Source organism: Musca domestica, unplaced genomic scaffold (assembly GCF_030504385.1).
Source record: "Musca domestica strain aabys unplaced genomic scaffold, Musca_domestica.polishedcontigs.V.1.1 16, whole genome shotgun sequence".
NCBI classification, from domain to species: domain Eukaryota; kingdom Metazoa; phylum Arthropoda; class Insecta; order Diptera; family Muscidae; genus Musca; species Musca domestica.
The window spans coordinates 8,158,462-8,174,529 of record NW_026712219.1 but is presented as its reverse complement, the minus strand read 5'-3'; the positions used below and the strand labels follow the sequence as shown (position 1 = coordinate 8,174,529).

At 34.3% G+C, this 16,068-nt stretch overlaps 1 protein-coding gene across 10 annotated transcripts in view; it reads left to right on the top strand.

The window, feature by feature from the left end:
• The window catches only part of LOC101898945 (Leucine Rich repeat protein), a 149,164-nt gene extending 135,684 nt beyond the window's left edge, over nt 1-13,480 (top strand). For 6 of the 10 annotated variants that reach the window (XM_059120035.1, XM_059120030.1, XM_059120031.1 and 3 more), the window contains exons 4-5: nt 6,858-9,153; nt 12,339-13,480. In XM_059120035.1, coding sequence (XP_058976018.1) covers nt 7,013-9,151 — 2,139 coding nt within the window. In that variant the 5' untranslated portion in view covers nt 6,858-7,012 and the 3' untranslated portion in view covers nt 9,152-9,153; nt 12,339-13,480. Of the gene's footprint in view, nt 1-6,610; nt 6,767-6,857; nt 9,497-12,338 lie in introns of those variants that run through there. The other 4 variants (XM_059120037.1, XM_059120039.1, XM_059120038.1 and 1 more) reach the window with 4 other exon arrangements.
• The last annotated feature ends 2,588 nt before the right edge of the window (nt 13,481-16,068 follow it).

Sequence of the window (16,068 nt, the reverse complement as noted above, 5' to 3'; positions counted from 1 at the left end):
AAATTGTTGGGAAGTATCGCCCTCAAAAAAACTGAAATCATGGGTTATCTGTATGTTAGGACTCGACCAAAACGTAGGCCCATATTGATAATTTTTGGCCAATATATATATACAATACAAATATTTGAAATTGGGACTGTACCCCTATAAATGGGGCTATAAAAATGTTTGGACCAAAAATCTGAAGCTCTTTTGGGATTTTAATCTACAAAAGAAATGCTACTAAGTCCTTTAAATTTTCCACAATTGGACAGAGAAATTTAAAAAAAATTGAAGCGAATTAGCAAAAAGGGTGAAGTTTGTCGAAAGTAGAATGTTTGTTTATACCCTCAACCGTATGCCTACAGAGGGTATATATCATTTGATACGCCTAAACGTGATTTATCATCGAAATAACGGACCAAATCCGTTTTAGGACATTTGGAGTCGATCAAGAGGTGTCCGTCCATCTGTCTGTCTGTCTGTCTGTCTGGTGCGCACGATAACTCTAGAAGGGAGTATCCGATTTCATCTAAACTAGGTATATCTTAATATTTTTGTCAAACTTAGATCGAGTTCGGTGATGGGCAATATCAGTCCACTCCATCATATACCTCCCCCACAACGGGTCAAAATTTTGAATAATTATAACTCTTATAAAGTGTGATGTGAGAGTCCAAATGTCTTTAAATTACTCACATCACAATATAACCCAAGGGCTTCTGAGAAGATGGAATATATCGGCCCACTCCTTCTGGTACCTCCTCCACAAAGGGTCAAAATTTTGTATATCCGTGAAGCTCACGAAAATAACATCTGATTCCATTCCGACTTGGTGCATCTCAATATCTATCAACACAAAATCTGTTATAAAGATGAAGGAGATCGGACCATTCCTTTTGGTACCTCCCCCACAGAGGGTCAAAGTTTTGAATACCCAAAACGATTGTAAAACCCGAAAATTATTTCTACTAACACAAGATCTGATGTGAAGATGGCGTATATCGGTCCACTCCTTCTGGTACCTCCCCCACTATGTCATAACTTCCGGAATAGTTTTAAATTTCGTATTTAAAGTTTGTAAAGCTTATTACTTATACAGGACAATGTCTTCGTATAGCCCATATGTAAGAGGATTCCTTTAAGCGGCATTTTTCGATGGAATTTTTAGGAAAATTTTCAAGTTCCTTCAAAATGGTGAAGGGTATAAAAAATTCGGTCCGGCCGCTTTTTGCTATTTAGCTCTACATTCGTAATCTATTTTTTTTTTGTAATTACTTTTTTGTGCTACACAGTGTTATAATTGACATTTTCTAAATGTCCTCCTTACCAAAATGCTCCACACAAATTATGAAAAAATTTGCAAAATTTCCTTCGGAAGGCTATGACTCAATCATTTCGTCATTGTCCATAGCAAACACCTTTAAAAAAAAACAATCAACTTCAACTTTATAAACTTCACCTCTTTTTCTTTGAAATACAAAAAAAAAAAAAAAATAACGTTTCGTTATTTCTTTGACTTAAAATAAACTTTGAGCCACACCTAAATTTAACATCTACTTATCTTGTCTTAAAACAAAAAAAGTCCGCCTTCAACTAAACACTGGAAAGTAAACAGCTCAGCGCTGGTGATGTGCAGTAATGCAGACAGTATTTGTCAAAGATGTCATTTATTGGCTATAACATTTTTCAAATAAGTAGCAGCGGCAAAAAAAAAGAAGACAACAAAACACCAACATCTGTTTACATGGTCAGACGGGAGATTTGTCTAAACCAGGTGTGGTGACGACCATATGGCAGAGATACCAGAAAATTTAAAATCAAACAGTTTTTCTTCGGCATTTTGCCAAGAGATTTGTAATATAGTGTTAAGTAGTGTTGATGCAATTTGATATATTTTAAGATTTGTGATTTTAACATGGGCTGTTAAAATGTTAATGACAAAAATTCAAATATTGAAGATCCTGCTTCGAAAAATGAAACGTTTCGTTTTCAAAAGTGGAATATATTAAAATGCTTCAAAAAAAAAAAAACAAAAATAATACCAATATTTTTATTAATTTCCGATACCCTGGCTAAACTAAGGTCGAGTATCCCCTTCCTTTCATCTACTCAAGGTATCAATAATTAATAAAAATCACAAAACCAGATTTCGATTACAGTTAATGACTAAATCAAGGATATTTAAGTAATATTTTTATTAAGTGCCCAAAAACAGGTCGTACAATTAATTTTACAAGGATTACCAAAAATTCCGTTGTGCTGTTAAGAAACCTTTAAAACGGTGTAAAAATTCCATTAAAAGTTGAATAATAAAGTAATAAAAATATCGCTTGGAAATTAAAATTTTAAATTGAAAGTCTTTATGTCAATGGACGAACAATGACACAATATTCATTGTAAATTTGAGTGGCAGAATTGATCATTTATTTATTTAGTATGCGTTGGGGGTATTATAAGTTTGATTGGTCTAAAATTTAGATAACACCTTGAAATATTGGTCCTGGGCATGTCAGGATGTTATATGTGGATCTTCCTATCACGCCTAGCTGATACGATCTAGCTGTGTGTATCCGTCCGTCTGTCATGTTAATTTGTAATCACGCTACAGGTCCAATTATGGCTCAATCCCCATGACATTTTGCATGTAGGTGGGGTTAGGGTCAGAATTGAACCTATTGCTTTTGGAGATGATTAAAAAAAAAAATAAAACAGAAAAATGTCCTGATTTTGCAGTAGCTCTACAGGTCGCAATTATAGACCAATCAATTAGGGCTAAGCAGAGACCTGCAATTTCGATTGGCCATCGGGTAATATTTCGCGGGAAAAATAGACCATTACTATTATTTAAAAAAACGAAGGCTTAAACTAAATTCCAGCGGAATCACAAATACAAAACAATTTCTAACCGTCACAGTGTTGCTGATAGCCAAATATCGGATATATATCAAAATAGGTACAATCTACATGTAAAAGAAATTGATGTTAGTTATTCTGCTTATAAGTCCTAAACCGCTGAACTGATTTTGACAATTCTAACCAAAAAAAATCGCTTAAAAATATGCCAACAAAAAGTGAATATTTTTTGATATTGGTTTTATATTTTGTTTTTTTTTTATACTGCATTCGATTGTTTCATTTTCTAAATTGTAGAATTGTACGTTTTGAAAAATGTTTACACCCTACAATGTTGAGGGCATAAAATACAATCTCGCAACTATTTTTGATCCTCCCGAAATTTTGCTTGGGTCTAGGGTCAGAATTGAAGCCTATTGTTTTTGAAGATGGATGTTTAGGGACTCAAACGGACACATTTTTTTTTTTTTTTGATTTTGCAGTCCCTCTTTAGGTCACAATTAAAAACCAGTAGAGTTTAGGATAGGGCAGAGTTCTTGTGTTTTGAAGGACCATTGGATACACCACAACTTTTGAGTGAAAAATTTTTTTTGTATGCCTAGTAGTTAAGTCACACCTAAAATATATGAGTCATGTTAGCTAGATCTCTCCAAAAGGTATACCTATACACCCCATATTTTTATACCCAATTCAGGGTATTATGTCTTGGATCATTTTTTTTTTTTTTTGTCGCATGAAAAAGAAAGTGATGTAGACCCATAGTTATTTTTGACGATCTGCATAGTATCACATTCTGAGCCCATTTAAAAATGTCCGTCCGCCTGTCTGTTCATGCTTTTTGTAAACAAAGTACAAGTCGCATTTATTGTCCGATTTATACGAAATTTTTTACAAATCATTTGTCTGGCTCAAGGTTGGGCGTGAGAATCGGTCAGAATTTAGACGTAGCTCCCATATATATCTTCATCCGATTTTAAGTTTATTGGGTTCCATATGTGTAATATTCCTCCAAATAGGACATATTTCGACAAATACGACCTAATTTTCCTACTTTTGACCCGTTGTGGGGGAGGTACCAGAAGGAGTGGTCCTATACATTCAATCTTCACACCTGATCTTTTTTGTGGGGGAGGTATCAGAACGAGTGAGACGATATATCCATCTTCACACTAGATTTTGTGTTTTTAAAATTTTTTTGATGTGTGAAATGCTTCGTATGCTTATTTCCCATTTTATGGTTATGCAAAATGTTGACCTTTGCGGTGGAGTAACCAGAAGGATTAGGTCTGTATCTATCATTTATTTTCGAGCTACGTGGGTGGGTGTTCAACACTTTATCCCGTTGTGGGAGATATACCAGAAGTAGTAAACCGTTATATATCATATCCACATATCCATATCGTTTCACATTTAATAAGGGTTATACCATGGTAGAATTAAGAAGGTAAAGTCATGCAATCATATGTTTATATTTTTTTTTTTAAATTTATCATTGTCCAAATTTATATTTGTAAATCCATTGTACATACACAAATCAGAGACGGGAAACCGCTTTCCATTCAGTGAAATTTGACTAGCTAAATTGCAGGAAATGCAAAGATGGGAAAGCTTATTTGAAATGACTTTACCTTCTTAATTTTACCATAGGTTATACTTTTTCAAAAAAAAAAAAAAGGCTGTACGAAAAAGTGGACCTATACATACAACGTTCCCATTGCAAACTACAAATACCATATTTTAGACAAAGCCGTGAAAAAATGTGGCGAAAATCATCAAAATATCCAATATCGGGAGGTATCGTACCAAAACTGGGACCGATATATTTAATTTTCAATACCAACCATCCTGGACACAATACAAATTCATGTGCAAAATGTTCCACGTAAAATAATATGGGCTGTATCGTGATTTCGACAGACTGACGGACATCGTTAAATCGACTTAGAATTATATCGTAATTTATGGGGCCTACGACTAATATTTAGGGATGTTACAAACGGGTCTGACAAAGTTAATATATTCAAGGTTACTTGCTTAAGGGTTAACATTTAGACCAAAATAATTCCCCTGTTTTTATACCCTCCACCATAGTATGGAGGGTATATTAAGTTTGTCATTCCGTTTGTAACACCTCGAAATATAAATGTTAGACCCCACAAAGTATATATATTCTTGATCAGCATAAAATTCGAGTTATCAATGTCCGTCCGTCTGTCCGTCTATCCGTCTGTGGAAATCACTCTAGCTTCCGAACGAAATGAAGTAGGTTGATAAAATTTTACTCAAATGTGTACTATATCTACAGTACTTTTGGTATTGAAAATGGGCCATGTAGGTCCACGTCTTCGTATAGCCCCCACATAACGGTACCTCCCGATATGCGGTATTTTTATGATTCTAGCGACATTTTTTACCGGAATTGTATCAAAATTAATATTTAAAGTTCGTAATAGACGCTACAGCATAAAACAGAAAATGAGCCATATAGGTCCACGTCTTCGTATAGCCCCCATGTAACGGTACCCCCGATATTCGGTATTTTGATGATTTTAGCGATATTATTTACCGGAATTGTTTCAATTTTGGTACCTGAAGTTCGTAATAGATACTACATCCTAAGACAGAAAATGAGCCATGTAGGTTCACGTCGTTGTATAGCCCCCATATAACGTTACCCCCCGATATTCGGTATTTTTATGATTTTAGCGACATTATTTACCGGAATTGTTTCAAATTTCGCATTTGAATTTAGCAATGAATACTACAGCCTATGACAGAAAATTGTCTGTGCAGGTCCACGTCTTCGTATAGCCCCCATATAAAATCTTCTGGATTTTTACTGCAATTATTTTTTGTGTTGTGCAGTGTAATTTACACCATTATGATTTATTTCCAAGAGTATATATTTTATTAGCATTTCATCGCTTTCGTCACTTCCTTGATTTTTCAATAAATTCTATTGAAAACTTAAAAACCTCTAAAAATTATCTATAAATCACTGACTCATTTCTGATAGATGAATAGATATTATGGAAAATACTGCAGTATATAAAAACAACAACAAAAAACATGAAATTATAAATAAATAAGTTTTTATTTCAAGTACATCACCACAATCAATTGCGTCAAAGCCCGTAGACACGATCATCATCAATGTTACCAAAAACACAAAATAGAAATGGAATTTGTTAACTTTGAAGGCAATAACAAAAAAAATGTCTAAAAAATAAAAACAATTCAATTTAACACTATCATTTTCCAACAACGAGCAACTTTGATGTCACAACAAATGCGTCGTTTGAAAGTCGAGTAATCACACCAATGCCAAAAAGAACATGGACCTGTCAAATACCCTGGTAATAACATTGGTTTTTTTTTGTGGAAGTGGCCTCTGCAAATTGAAAACTCTAGGCTCTCATTCTTTTTGGCCAACCGATGCCAAATAGAGCAACTTTGCTTGCTTTTGGGTTTGGGCAAAAGAAAAACGTTAACTGAACCTTTGGTTGCTGATAACGAAATCTAAGATATCGCCAACACGATAACAGAGAACGAAACGACAAAAAACGAACGAACGAACGGCTGGTATCAGCAAAAATGTGTGGCAAAAAAAAAACGAAATATTTTCAAACAAAAACTTTTTGTTTTCTACGATTTGTGAAAATTGTGCGGGACACATAGAACGCTTTGTAGCCAAAGGGGGTAGAAAGGGGATGGGGATATGAGTAGTATAGAATGACGTAACGCTATAGATGATAATTCGCCTAAAAATGGTATATCGATATCATTCACCACCATTCCAGGGAGTGTATACAGAGTTGGGTTGATAGCGTTCGGCAGCTAGGAATCGAAATTAGTCAGATATTTGCATTGAAGGTGATAAGTTGGGGTAAAATTTCATTATATTGGGTACTGGAATTCGTAACAAAATAAGGTGCTTCTTTTTCAGTTTATTTCCCTAATTGACATTTTATTCTAATGGATATTTATTTTCTCTCTCTCTCTCTGTTTTTTGTCTATTTCAGATTATTTTATTGCTGAAACCCTACTGGTGCCCCCAGCCCGACGGATAACTCGAATCAGTTGGAGGCATATTTCACGGATAATAGCCGATTTCAACCTCAACCCTCAACAACAAAGAGAGCGAAAGACAATCAACACACACACACACACAAACAAAATGACGAGTTCAACAACGACAAGACGATCTTATACATGGTCATTGGCATTATGCAGCATTTTGCTGGCATCTGTGGCCAGGGCCACACCCGATTTCACAGCCACATCCTCTGCACCCAGCAGCAGCAGCACAGACCATTTTAAGGCTGATCAAAACTATCTCTGCCCCGAAGACTGCCACTGTGTCTTGGCCCACAATACACACAAACCCTTTCTGCATGCCAAATGTTCCTCGCTCAAGGGTCTGAGATCAGATCTGCCACTAACCGCCACGCTGCCCGTACATTCCATTGATTTGTCGTTCCTCAATCTGACTCGCCTCTCACACTCCTTGGAAAAGCTACACGATCTGACCTCTATCGATTTGTCCCACAATGATCTGCACGAAATTGGACATTTGGGTCGCCGCATCAAGAAACTCAACCTGAAGCACAATCGCATTACCTCCGCCAAGTTGGCCAAGATGCCACAGCATTTGCAGACGCTGAACCTTCAACACAATGACATTACCAACTTGCCACGGGAGTTGACCCATCTGAGCCATTTACAAACCCTGGAACTTAGCCATAATCCCATAAACTGTTCCTGTGAAACATTGGAGGTGCGCAATTGGCTGCAGGAACGTCATGTCTTTATGGAACATCCAGTGACCTGTGCCTATCCCCCACTTTACAAAAACAAACCCTGGTTACAGGTCAAACAATCGGTGGTGTGTGAGCAGGAGAAGAAGGGCTGGCTGCCCGAGGAGGAGGAAAATGAATTGATGATGGGCGATCAACCCATTGAGGGTTCCGGCGATGATTTTGGTGAGGAAGAAGAATTGGGCAAGGACTACATGCCGTTGGAATCGAAAACCACCACACCCAAAAATCCCCACATAAGTCTCTTCGATGAACTTGAGGGCTCCGGAGATTTGAGTGAAGTAGCCGTACCCTTGGATATGTTAATGGCCTCGACCACCGAACAGCCTCATGAACACGAAGAACAGGAGGCCACCACAGATTTCCCCGAGGAAGAAGAGGAGGAGGAAGATGGCTCTGGCAGTGGTGGTGGTATTCTCTTCATACCCCATCTGCCCAAGGAACGCGTTATCACCGATGATTTTGAAATGCCTGAATCCGAGGACAAAGATGAAGAAGATGAAGACAATCAACCCATTGAGGAACCAATCATTACTCCAGATATCTTCAAGGAGCACTTGGGCATCTTTGATGGCGATGAGCATAGGCCATCAACAACCGAGGCTCCGGTGTCCGTCGAAAAGGAGCAAACCGAAGAGGAGGTGGTCAAGGCTGAACATGTACCCTCATTGGCTGCCGATCTGCCCGCTCAAGACATCAAACCCAGCACCGAAGGTCCCGAAGCTGATGTTGCCCAGGCCAAGATGGGCGAACCGGACGACAGCAAGGCCACCTATTTGTTGTGGGGAGTTATTACTTTCATTGTTGTTGCTCTCATTCTGTATGTGGCCATTAAACAGTGCAAGAACCGCAGTCGCAACCGCAACGATGCCGAAAATCCTCAAACCGAATTGGTGGCCATGGACAAGAAACAGCTGGGCAAACCATTGCGCAATGGTGTGCCCGAGCATGTGCCATTGATTGGTGAGAAAACCAAATCGGACATGGCCAAGCCCATCAACGGTTCCAAGCCCTATGACAATGGTGATGTCAAAGACGGTCCTGGTCAGCAACAGCCTTTGCTAAATGGCAACGGCGCCTCAGATGCACCAGCCTCCGAAGAGCCTGTCTCAAGGCCAGATTCCCAGTTGCAGGCACCCCATGAATACTATCCCATTTCACCACGTTATCCCACACCACAATCGCCTCGGGCCTCCAAATACAATCAGCAAAATGCCGAGCCCAACAACAACGATCCCGATGCCTATTTACCCTCCTCACCCAAATCAGGCCGTTACTCACCAGTATATTCACCCGTAACGGGACGCGTCAAGATCAAGTTGGGCGAAACACCCAGACCCAAAACACCCATGTTGGTGACACGCAGCCGTTCCAATGCTGGCGATATCATTACCACACCTCTAAGACCTGCCAATCAACCAGCATTGCAAAGTTTCCAAACACCCGAACCAGTGCACACGGCTGCGACAAATGGTCATGCTGGAGCAGAACATCACTGATGGTGAGCATTAAAGGATGATGCGAAGTAAAGAAAACCAATTTATACACACACACACATATACACTTAGATGAAGGATGTGCTCTATTTTTTTAGGAATGTAAGAAAAGCAATGCAGGAGAGAAAGAAATAATTTTTCGTAACGAAAAAAAAAAATGAGACAAGTCATAGAACAAGATTGCAAACGAAGGCATGCAGAGTGAGATAAAAATAAATATAAACTAGAATGGGCGAATAAATAATCCAGAGATAACATTTTAATCACCTGAGAGTGATAAAAAGAGAAATTAGTGTCTTAAAAAATAGCTGTGAAATAGGTACCTCAAACGAAACAATATATTTTTATGTAAACAAGAAATAAACAAAAGAAAATTAAACAATTTTTTCTACAAAAAACAATTAACATATTTTATCTTTTGAATTAGAACAAAGAGACTAATGCCAATTGTAATTAAAGTGGATTTAAATATTTGAGAAGAGAGACATTCAGAATTTCCAAAAAATAGGGGTATGTTAAGCAATCCTGTTAAATTAGCTTATATTTTTATGAATTCATTTGGCAATATTAAAAAAATGAAGCCCGGAATTCTGTTTGCGAAAAAAGTTAATTTTTCAATATTTCTTAATTTTTTAATCAAATTTACATTTAATAGTTTTTTTATTAATTACACTTTTTATAAAAAAAAATTAAAATTAAAAATTCAAAAAAAGTTATTCTTATAAATTTTAGTTTACATTAGTTTACAGAAAATCATAAAATAAGATAAATATTTTTTAAAGTTTTCTTCTTTCACAAGTTAGGATTATAGAAAACTATTAATAAAATATTTTTTTATACCCTCCACCATACACAGTTTGGATGGTATATTAAGTTCCTTATTCCGTTTGTAACTTATCGAAATAATAATTTTAGACCCAACACAGTATATATATTCTTGATCAGCGTAAAAATCTAAAACGATTTAGACCTGTCCGTCTGTTGTAATCACGAAACAGTCAAACTGAATTAAGATAGGAAGCTAAAATTTCGCACAGATCTATCTTTTGTCTGCAGGCAGGTCAAGTTCGAAAATGGGTATATCGGTCCACGATATCGTATAGCCTTCATATAACGGTACCCCCGATAATCGGTATTTTGATGATTTGAGCGGCATTTTTCAACGAAATTATGCGAAAATTCACAAAAGGGTACTTTATCTTTCTGGGTACTTTATCTCCTGAAGAGAATTATCTATATAGGTCAACGACATCGTATAGCCCCATATAACGGTAACCCCACTATATTCGGAATTTTGATGATTTTATCCACATTTTTCAATGGAATTGTCTGAAAATTCTTACAAGAGGTTCCTTGTGAGTACTTTATGCCCTAGAAGAGAAATGTCTATATAGATCCACGATATCGTATAGCCCCCATACAAAGGTACTCCCCGACATTTGGTATTTTGATGATTTTAGCAAAATTGTTCAATGGAAGTGTCTTAAAAGTCACAAAAGGGTTTCTTGTGATTACATTACCACATGAAGAGAATTGGCTATTTAGGTCCACGATATCATTTATCCCCTATATAACGGTTCCTCCCTATATTTGGTATTTTGGTGATTTTTGCGACGTTATTCACCGGAATTGTTTCAAATTTCATATATAGAGTTCGGAATAGTTACTACAGCCTATGAAACAAATTACTTATACAGGACCACGTCTTCGTATAATCCCCATATAAAGGTTTTAATTTCAGCGATAGTTTCCGACGGAATTCTTTTGAAATTCTTCAAGTTTCTTCCAAATCTTAGCTGCTTTTTACTTGTTTTATTTATTTTCAATTAATACAGTTACCTACCCATAGGGACATGGACGATTTCAAAAACTTCTATACCTTACTACTCTAATAATTATTACTATTTTATTTTCTAATTTTTGGAAATTTTTAAAATCCAGGATTATTGAAAAATAATTATAAAAATTGAGGAATATATGATTATATTTTATAGTGTTGATTTTTTTTTCAAATCCAGGATCATTAAAGAATATCTAAACAAGTTAAAAAATATGAGTCGATTTTGCCGGCAGATATATACCCTCAGCCAATGTTCGATTATTTAAATATGTTTTGACTTCTAATTATTCAAATTGTTGACCCTCTACGTAGTGGGTTCCAAAGGAATGGGCCAATATAGTCCATTTCGTATCGGACCGAAATTAATATGATATAAGTATTTTCATTTTCATACTTCATCTAATACAGATAAAAATATTGGTGTGGGCAAAATTAAAAGAATAATAAATAATAAGAATAAATAATAAAAAATCGAAAAATAATAAATTCCACATTCATCTCTGTCTTCTAGTTGAGGCAAATATTTAGATATAGCAAGTTTTGAAAATAGCTGACTCGTTCCGTAAGTCGTAACAGATAAAAGTATTGAAGATTTTGACTTCCTTTTTAGGTGACGTACCAGTCTTTATAAAATATCTTGTGTTGATAGAAATAATGAGATGTGTCATTATGAGCTTCATATAATTTTATTTATAACCTAAATGATATTGAAAATTTTGACCAATTGTGGGGGATGTACTAGAAGGAGTGGACCAATATTGTCAATAATTTTTTTAATTCAAAATTTTTGGAAAAGAATTTTGTTTTTGTGCAGGATTTTTTAAAACAATTCTTAAAATTTAAAAACCTACGACAAAAATATTAATAAATAAAACATTATTTTAAAGTATCAAAAACACCACAGAATCTTGGCCAAGAACCCTTTTTACCAACTCCAAAACTTTATGTCAGAAAGACTTAAAAAAACAAACTTGGTACACTCGCCATGTTATTGTCAAACTTATATCGAGTTGGGAGATGGACAATATCGGTCCACTCCTTCTGGAATCTCCCACACGACGTGTCAAAATATTGGCCAACATAAGTTCAATTTTTGGCCAAATCGGCAGTTATTGTTTTCGGAGTTTTAGTCACATTGGTTATTGGTCTTTTTTAAAAATAAACAATTATATAAAATTTTCGAAAACATATTTCCCGAAAAGCTTTTTAGGTTTTGTGTTTTTTTTTTTTTTTTTTTTTCTAAAAATTTATAATAATTTTTACACAATATTTTAATCTTATTTTTTTAAATTCTTTTTTCTTATAATTATTTCTCAAATACAAATTTATTTATTACATTTTCATTTCTAGATTAAATAAGACACTAACTTAAAAGAAAACTATATCCCCGCAACCCTGTAAAACACCACCGAAGCAGAGGTAGAGAAAGAGATGGAGATCAACCAACAAAATTTCCATAACGGCAACTGGACCTGCTACCTATTCTACACCTTCTCACTCTCTCTCACACCAAACTTTCTCAGTTTCTTCTACGATGTACTAACTTTGCATGGATTTATGAGAATAAGAAAAAAAAAAAGCTGTCATCTATCAAAAGGAAAGCTTTAAGAAATCTTAACCCTTTATGTATAGTGATGGGTGCTTTAAAGACCCCTCCGCTTCGTTGTTCCTGACTTAAAAAGGAAGATTTTTTTTTAGTTTTTTCTTTATTATTATTATTTTTTTTTTTTTTGTTTTTGTCGTTTTTTTATTATTAATTTTTGTGATGATTTATATTAAGATAAAAACAAAACAACTACAACAAAAACATAATATTTTTTGTATTTATTCTTTATATTTAAGTACATAAAATAAAAATCATTTTTTTCTAGAAAACAAAAAACAAAAATATTTTTTTAGTTTTTTCTTAAGTCTTGAAAACAAAAGGGGTGGAATTGAAAGTCTAAAACTAGTTATGAACTAAGAACAGTAACCCAGAACAGTTTTGTAAGCCAAAATATTATTATTTTCACCAGGATATTCCAGTGTTGTGGAATTTTCAATGTTTCGATTTTTCCGTGAAGATAAGGGCCTAATTCTTTCTCAAAATGGCAAAGTAACAATACGACCCTACCGATCAACTAACACAACAGTAACGAAAGTGTGCCAAACTAATCACAGTGCCTTAACCTCAAAAAAAGTAGATCAATTCACATCTAACACACACTTCCATGGAAATCTGCACATTTTGACAATCAATGTAAATTCTAAAAGAACAAATCAAATTTGTAACTACATTAAATGTCACGCACATAAATCTAAACAAAACAAATTAATAGAAATTATTTAACAATTAACTAAACAACAAAGAGAAAAAAATATAGTTCCCTAAATATCAATGTAAATTTTTGTTTATAAGTCAAGATTTGTGATAGGAAACTAATAATGGAAATAACTTGTAATTATTAAAATTAACAAAACAAAAAGCTAAACTATTAGATTTAAGTAAAAACCTAATTTTTATATAAATATACAATAAAATAACAGAAAATAATAATTTTATATAAATTCACATAATGTATCCAAAAAAAAAAAAAAAAAAAAAATACCAACTCCTTAAAGGATTAATATTTCAGTAAAAATATATTTTATTTCTTTATTTTTAAATGCTATAAAAATAATAACATTTTTGTTTAATTTTCATAATGATTTTTGTTTTAATTTTTATAAATTCTAGTTTAATACCAAAGTTTTTTGTAATAATATTTTTTTCTTTTTATATATTCTTGATAATTATTTTCAGCAGCGTGTTTTTGTCTTGTAATTAAACTTTTATTTTTTTTTTAAATAAAATAGTTTTCATAAATACACATACATACTCTTATAGTTGTGTAATGATCTAGGTACGAGAGTTTAATTAATTTTTAAATAATAGTTATGTATTTTTTTTTTTTTTGTAAAATTAAGCTATACATAATTTTTTTGAGTTTTTATTAAACTAATTTTAAAATGTTTATTTGTTCTAAGATCCCTCTAATTAAATATTGTGTTAATAATAAAGAGAGTTAAAAATAAATTTAAATTAAAAACCTAAATATTATTTTTTTTATTGTTGCGATTTAAGTGGGAAAACTTTGGGTGGGGTGTGACAAGTAATCATGGGTCCCATACAAGTGCCTGACAGATGACTGATCAATGTCTGCAATTAACAAATTAAAAGGTATCCGTCGCTTTTGCCGACAGATGTATTCCCTCAGTTCGTTTATTTAAATATATTTTGACTTGTCTTATGATAATCCAAACCGTTGACATGGAGGAGTGGACCGATATTGGAATGTCTCATGTTAGAAAATAATCGGGTGCTCATTTCGCGTTTTATAAGCATCATAGTTAATCAAAATTTTGACCCTTTGTGTCACCCTCACACCAAATTATGTGTTGATAGAAGTATTGTGTATGAGAATTTTGAAGAGAATTGGATCGCAAATTATAAGAGATATTAGTAAACAAGTAAAAAAGCTGTAAGTTCGGCCGGGTCGAACTTTGAATACCCTCCACCATTTGGAACGAATTTGGCAATTCTCAAAAACAATAAAATCCGTTCCTCCACCATTTGGAACGAATTTGGCAATTCTCAAAAACAATAAAATCAGTTAAAAATTCTATTAAAATCTTAAAAATACCGAATGTAGCTGTTATATTAGGGTCTATACGACGACATGGATAGGTAACATTTGTCATAAGCCAATACAATACTCAAATCCGAAACATAAAAAAATATTGGTAACAATGTAGCTAAAATAATCAAAATACCGAATATAGGGAGGTACCAATGACAATTTTTTGTCTTAGGCTGTAGTATCCATTACGAACTTCAAATACCAATTCCGGTGAATAATGTAGGTAAAATCATCAAAATACCAAATATCGGGAGGTACCTCTATATCGGGCTACACGAAGGCGTGGATCTGCCCAGACAATTTTCTGTCTTAGCCTGTAGTATCCATTACGAACTTCAAATACCAAATTTGAAAGAACTCCGCTGAATAATGTCGCTAAAATAATCAAAATACCGAATATCGGGAGTTACCGTTATATGGGGGCTGTACTAAGACAATTTTCTGTAGTATCCATTGCGAACTAAAAGTACCAAATTTGAAACAATTCCGGTGAATAATGTTGCTAAAATCATCAAAATACCGAATATCGTGAGGTACCGTTATATGGGTGCTGTACCAAAACGTGGACCTACATTTCCCATTTTCAATACCAAAAGTCCTGTAGATATAACATACATTTGAGTAATTTTTTTATCAATCTACTTCAATTCGTTCGGAAGCTAGAGTGATTTCCACAGACGGACAGACGGATAAACGGACGGATATCGCTAAATAGACATAGCATTTTATGCTGATCAAGAATAAATATATTTGCGGGGTCTAAAATGTATATTTCGAGGTGTTATAAACGGAATGACAAACTTAATATACCCTCCATACTATGGTGGTGGATATGAAAATTTAACCCTTTGTGGGAAAGGTACCAAAAGGAGTAGACCGACATATTCCTATAATTGAAAAGAATAGAATTCTTATTTCGCCTTTTATAAGAGTTATATTTTTTTTTTTTTTTCAAATTTTGACCCTTTGTGTGGGAGATGCATGTTGGAGTGGACCGATATTGCCTATTTTCGTACCTGCCCTAGAACTGATACAAATATTAGAAATTAGAAAGTTTGCACAAAATTTGATGATACTTTCGTAATATATTCGGTAAATTATTTATGGTGAAAATGTGGACTTTATGTGGGGGAGTTACCAGAAGGAGTGGACCGATATTACCCATTTCCGAACTCGATCTCCGCAAGTTACGACCTTATAAAATGATATATACCCTTACATGGCTGAGGGTATAAAAAAGGATCAATCAGGTCCAATATCTACTTTTAAATTAAAAATAAAAACAGCACTTATAAACTCTGGTAATCAAAAATAATTGTTTATCCCAACATATTGAGAGATCTTTAAACAGAGTGACATCTATAGCTTATAACACCTACCATTAATGCTGGACCGTTTTCCAACAAAATGTGAGATTGGGC